This window comes from Vicia villosa, linkage group LG2, assembly GCF_029867415.1.
Source record: "Vicia villosa cultivar HV-30 ecotype Madison, WI linkage group LG2, Vvil1.0, whole genome shotgun sequence".
NCBI classification, from domain to species: domain Eukaryota; kingdom Viridiplantae; phylum Streptophyta; class Magnoliopsida; order Fabales; family Fabaceae; genus Vicia; species Vicia villosa.
Genome location: NC_081181.1, coordinates 133,138,644 through 133,145,592, shown reverse-complemented (window position 1 = coordinate 133,145,592; position 6,949 = coordinate 133,138,644). Strand labels below are relative to the sequence as shown.

The window sequence follows — 6,949 nt, the reverse complement described above, 5'->3', positions numbered from 1 at the left end:
ATAATGGCTTTCATGATTTCCAGAGCTGAATCAGGAACTGAGAAGGTTAGCCTTGATCACCAGGAAGACAAGAACTTTGCAACAGTTAATGCTGTCTCAAGCGAGCTCCACTTGAAATCGTCCAAATCCACATCTCAAACCCTAGACAAAGAAGTAGTCCTCCGACGCCTTCGCCATCACAAGTCCATAAACAGAATCAAAAGTGCTTTTGAAGGTCTCCGGGTCTGCTCAACTTCAACCCAAGAACAAAAGTGGCTACAACAAGATGATGTTTTTTCTTCACCTTAAATATAAGCAAGCAACCAGCACTGCTTTATGATATGAGCAATATGCCTATGAATGTATTGCTGAATGGCTTCTAACGTTGTTTTCCATTTATATATTCAATATGGCAATACTAAAAATCGCACTATGTATCAACTATCACTGCTTATAAGGTTGAACCTTCCGTTTCAAATTATTTGTTGTTTACAGTTTTTTTCAGAATCATTAAGAAAACCACCAAATAACTTAATGATAACAATATAACTAAATTGTCCAAGTTTAATCTACTTGTTGTACATAAAACTTGAGCATAATTAACTCCAACTAACATTGATGACATCTTACAATATTCAGTCCAGTAGACCGACAGAAGCAGCAAAGCTGACAGGTTAAACATAAATTTTGCAACATTAGCACCTCACCTTGGCCAAAATAATCTATAAATTTATAAGGACATAAAAATCCTCATTTCTGGCAGTTGGAATTCTTCAAAACAGCAGACGATCTCGGAACTGCCATTTTTCTTTCTTTCAAGAAATCTAAGGCACTCTTTAAGCAAGGAGGAGGACCTAACTCGCTCAATATACGAGGTTCAAAACTGCAAATCACAATGGAAATATATAAAATATAGGATAAAAAGCAACATTTAAAAGCACAATCATAGAAATACAAAGGCTGAAATCCCTAACCCCGAATCCTTGGATTTTCTCTTCTTTGAAGTTGTAGGCTTTATTTCATCTCCCTCCTTATTAGTGTCAGTTAAGGAAACAAGTCTGCAAACAAATTGTAGCCTTAGAGATTTGTTGAAAGAATCATGCATAATAATTAGATAAGAGAAAAAGAGAGGCCACTCATTACTTCTCGCGGGCAGCCAGCATTTCAACAATGTTTTTGGGAAGAAATCCTACGGCTTTGTTTCGTTGGACAATGCTTTCGGGCAGAACTCCTGCATCGTCGTTTGGTTCATTCTCGGGTTCAGTTATTGATACAGATTTTTTAGCAGCTTTGGATGGTTTAGGTGTTAACTTTTGAGCCCATTTCCTGCGGCGTTCTTTCTCTTCCGTATTAACCCTGCCACACAAAAGTCAAATAAAACATAAATATCTTAGCCTAGGATTGCAATCTGGTTACTCATATTGCAACAAAACACAATACAGAAGATGCTGAAAAGTTTACTTAATTTTTTTTTCTTTCAATTAACTTCCAACAGCTTAAATTAACACATAGAAGTTCAAAACTAAGTAAACACGTGAATTTTTCAGGAATACCTAATTGTGTTTTCTCTTTTAATCTTTCGAATCTCTTCGTCAAGTTGAATACCCTGCAATACGCATTCTTAGATTCAGTGTTCATACTAATCACAAAACAAATGAAAAACTGTAAATTCGATTTGAGGCATTGAAAATAAAGGAAAGAAACCTGTTCGGCTGTGAATTCCTCAGGGGCGTCGGAATCGTTGTCTGACATTGATGCGATTGTGAGTGTCTCTCTTACTTTCAAGTTTTCTTCTTCGAAATTGAATCAGTGGAGAGAGTGAAATTAGGGTTTAAGCAACATGGAACGGGTTTTGTTTTTTTTGCCGTAGTTACGTGTGTATTTTTTTTGTTGAAACTGGATTGAAAGTGTTGGGTAAAAGCCCAAATTAAAAAGGCTACCTGACCTAAAGAGTTCTTTTGCACCTCTCAATTAGGAAAGCTTTATCTTATACTCCTACATTTATTCCCATACCCCTACAAATTTTAAAATATATCAATTTTACCTGGTATGTTTTTAATTAATTTACTATTTTATTTTTCATTATTTATTTCAGTTTTTCTAAAATTGCACTGCTAAGCATTTGTATCAGAAAATATTTGAAATAATTTCTGATATATATTTTTTCTAAGTCGGAACACTATCAATAAGATATTCGGTTTTGTAGATAATGACTATCAGAATACTTGCAAAAAAAGTTATGGTTTTGGATGAAAATTTTTAATGGACCGGAATACTCAACAAATGCCTTCCGGTTTTTATGTTTGTGTACCAAAACTTTTTCGGCAAGTCATTCGGTTTATATTTTTTGTATATCGGAACACTTTTCTCTAGATATCCGATTTACATTTTTTAATATTATTTTTACACTTTTTATGCCAGGTATGGAAATTTCTCTACGAATATGCGATAAAAACCAAGTATGTGTAAATACCTCTGATGCATTCTCAATTGTTTAAAGGTTCGATACACGAGAAAAGTGATAAGATGGATTAAAGAGGTTTGAATTAGAAATAAAGTAACTATTATTATCACTCGTTCAGACACCAAAACAAACAAGAGATGGAGAAGCAACAAAGTAATATTTGGTTGTGATAAAGGTTGAAAATACAAGGATACATATAGTGGAACACAAAGTGCGACAAAGAAATGTGAATGTCCATTCAAAATTAGGTCAACTCCAGCAAAAGATGGGTTTGGATGGAAGGTTGATGTAAAATGTGGAGTTCATAACCATGGTTTTCCTAATAGTAACCAATCCAGTCAACATCAATATCATCAACCATCATATAATTATGAGGTGGGGTGGAACATACTTCTTGTATCCAAACTGACGTATACATTTGTCAGGCAAGTATGAAAAACATGTCACCCTACTTCAGACACCTTTATACATACATATCTTGTCAAATTGTTGCGATACTCTATAATCCTCGAACGGGCGTCATACGATGTCAATAGGTGTCAACTCATTCAAAATAGGTCTCAACTCGTCCAAAATAGGTCTCAACTCATCCACCTTCAGGATATTCACTGAGCTGCTTGCAACTGAACATGGATGCATCTCCAAGATATCTGTAGAGGGTAACCAACGCAACTTCTCCCCAACTGTAACCCTCACATCTTTTCAAGTCCGTAAATAATAATAAATATCGTGCCTCAACATGCGTAAAAGTCTTGTCGGCAAAAATGATGGAACCCACCAACATCAGCATATACGCTATGGTCGCATTGTCCCATCCAGAACTAGTTTGATGAACTTTGAATAAGTCGTATAACCACTCAAACTTATAATAAGCACCCTTGCAGTTACAAACCTGTCATACTACATCACTCTGTGACACTTCTAAGTAGTCAACATCAAGTTCAACAACAACTTCTTCAATGACATGTTCGGGGCTCCAGTATACGCCCCTCATGGACTGGTGAAAAAGACAAGAGACATCATCCAGAGTAATACTCATCTCACAAAATGGCATGTGAAATGAAGATGTCTCTAAATGCCATCTCTCTACAAATGTGAATATCAGGTTTATGTCTATCTTTGTCAAGCTGGTTCTATGAAGTGAAGAAAAATCATACCTAGACACTCAAGCCTCCATCTCTAGTATGAGAATATGAGGAACCATATGTGTAAACTTCAGCCTATGTCTAACAACCTTCAATTCTTTCTTCAACCCTCTCTCCTAAAAGTAAATAAAAGTAGACACATAATAAAACACAAAATTAAAAATTAAAAAATTATTCAATGTTAAGTAAATGTCATTTACATTCCTCACCGACCCATAAATGTCAAGCATTATGATGCTCGTACTTTACCAAAAGAAACGTACAACCCTCCTAGAAAGCCAACTGGTTGTGGTGCAGATGCACCAATATGTTCTTCCTCTCATTCCAACATCGATGGAGCACCCCGTCCTAAACCACGATTTGGAATCCTATTGTCATTGCCTCGTGTTCGCACCACTGTCAAAATAACAAAAAATACATCAACAAAACCGAACACATTTAGAAATAGGTATGGAGTGTAAAATAAAAAAAACTGAACACTTTGTGAAGGAGTTCCGATGAAGTCTTCGCCAAACCGAAAGAGTTGGTCAAAGTGTTATGGTTCATCATTTTGAAAATTGGAAGAGTTGGCCTAAGCGTTTTGGTAAAAAAACTAAAACTAGAAAACTCACTTGATCTGTCTTGGTATGTTAATTGTAAACCCAAAGAGTTGTTAAGAGTATTCCAGTATGCACTAAATTTTAAGTGTATCGAAAAAGTTCTAAAGCGTGAGTGAGGAAACAGTGAAATTTTTTAAAACATAAACTATTTATGAGGACAATTTGGTCAAAAAAATTAATATTAGGATAGAGGGATAAATGATGGAGTATGGGATAAAATTTTCCTCAAATAGACCTCATGTTACCAACAAATTTATCATAATATATTGGTAAAAAATACAACTTTTTTTATTGACAATATTAGTATTTAGATTTTTAAAAAACTTAGATTTATACCGCTTATTTTAAAGCTTATATTGGATATTAACAAGTGATGTTTTTCATTAATTTTATGAATGTATATCGACATTTATGAAAGATTTTGAGATTAACGATTTGGATAGAAGCATGATCCTGAATAGAACAGTATGGCAAAAGTTGAACCATGTAGTCGACCTCATTTAGTGGAATAAGACTTGGTTGTTGTTTTTATATATCAACAATTTTTCATTTATACCGGATATTTCATTAAAAATATATTTTTATCAAAACATTTAATACGCCGATAAAAAATTATGGATTTTTAACGGAGATTTAGAGATATTTGATAAAATTTTAAATTATGCATGCATATTAAAAAAATTAGAAAAATGTGGTATATCTGTATGTGTTTTTGCCGTCGTTTTTAAATTGTTGATAAAAAATGCATAAATTTATATTCGAAAATATCGGTAAAACACATGTAAAATACTAAATATTTTAAAAATTCAGGTAGATCAATTTTTTTTTAATTTTTTGGTTTATTCTATAGTGAGGACAAGAGAAAGAGACTACAAGATTGTTCTTATATTGAGCAACAAGGCACATATATCAGTTGCAAAATGCTCTAGTGGAAGTAGAGAAGATGACGGGGAGCAATTGCATACTAGGATGGGTAAAGTAGTCTCATGCACCCCGTGTTCTCCAGCATATACGAGGTGGAGTTGGACGGGCCATATATCATGATGTTGAGTCAGGTGTTGTTGTTGTTGTTAATGATATCGTCTCAATAACTCATGATGATACGGAGGTTTCTCTTCATGCTGATACGGAGGTTCCTACTCTAGTTGATACGAAGGTGCTGGCTCAAGCTAATACGGAGCTATCAATTCACACAGATGAAGCATTCCTTGGAGGGCCCAGTAACCTCACCTTGCTCACTGGGTATTGTTGATCATGTGGCATTTAGATTATGACTGGGAGAGGTATAAATACTTTATTTTAAGTTATTAATTGAATGTAATTGAATATTCATGCTTTATTTTTTACAGGACCACGCTTCTTTGAAGGTGCCCATCCATGGGGAGAAGTTGAAGAAATTCTCTTATGTGCAAATGTCAGATGAGGTCAAGGTGATTTTCGTTGATGTCAAATTGTAGTTGTTGGTGATTGTTCCCTCATCATGCTCGATGCTTCATTGTTGTTTGTTTTTGTTTAGCGATAGCATAGGGAGACATCCAAATTTCATCTTCCATTTTGGAAACAATGATTACTCTGGATGACGTTTTCAGCCTCTTCCATCTTCCCCTTGTAGACAACTTATTCACCATGTCGATAATGAACCAGGAGATTGAGTGTATGGCTGTTGAGACATACCTGGACGTTTCGCCTGGGTTGATATTGGATCAGGTTGTAACACCTTAAACCCCAATAATTTAGTTTACTTTTATAATATAGTAAATATAGCAAAATGAAAAATTATAAGTCCTCTGCAATCTTAATATTATCACTGGGGGCTTCGAAGGTGATTCAAGCTCTTATCAGAAAATATATGCTTTCAAAGTTATACCTCAAAATCGCCCCTAAAATCATCAATGACCACCCGTCTGAAGTAACTTTCTTGCACCAAGATATTGTTGGAATTATATCCTAAAAGATGGCCTCATTGTCATTAGCATTCAAATGTTTCATTAAATATGAATATGCTTCCTTTTGACCCCAATAACTCGACCCTTGTATTGTGATGCTTTCTAGAGGCTGCAGTTAGATCCAAAGTAAATACAATCTTTCAAAGACTTTTTGGTTGGTTTCTTAGTGGTGAATACTTGAGTTTTGAATGTGTGTTTCTCTAAAAAAATCATGTTCGAATTTAACTAGGTGCAAATTATTTATAAAAAATTCAAAAAAACCTTAATTTTCATATTGTCGAAATTCGCCAATGAACCGGATTGTTATGTAACACCACTCTTCTGAGAATGGGCTAAAATATAAATATCAAAACAAATTAAGTTAAATTATTAACATTATGCGAACTCGTGATGATAAAAATCAACTTGTAAAGCATAAACTTACTGGTATTTTCCATTTATAAACATATTCATATATTAAGGATTTTCAACCTTCGTCTCACAATGAGTGATCCATTAGGAATAAAATGATGTCCCCAAATGAATGACTCATTTCAATTTTCAATACACTTTTTCCAATTCTACCATCTAATTATTAAAATGTTCACCATTCCCAATACATGATAAGGGTACTATGGTAAAAATAATATTATCTCTCTTACTTTTTTACACTTTTTTTAATCTGTGTAAAATGGTGTGCTGGATCACTTATTGTGGGATGAAGGAAATACTTTCTTTTTAATGGTCATAAATTACCTTTTTTTTCAAGACTACTACACGTAAATTGTTATTTAATAAGTTTTAGCTTTATTGAATGTATAAACATTAACTAAGAAA

General features: G+C 34.0%; 1 protein-coding gene across 1 annotated transcript; it reads right to left on the bottom strand.

Annotated features, from left to right (window-relative positions):
- Positions 1-489: 489 nt before the first annotated feature.
- Positions 490-1,842, bottom strand: LOC131652166 (uncharacterized). Its single transcript, XM_058921954.1, has 5 exons — positions 1,684-1,842; positions 1,533-1,585; positions 1,123-1,335; positions 954-1,037; positions 490-862 (listed from the first exon to the last, which is right to left on the bottom strand). The coding sequence occupies exons 1-5, from the start codon at positions 1,729-1,731 to the stop codon at positions 730-732; spliced, it is 531 nt and encodes a 176-aa protein (XP_058777937.1). The 5' UTR covers positions 1,732-1,842; the 3' UTR covers positions 490-729.
- Positions 1,843-6,949: the final 5,107 nt, after the last annotated feature.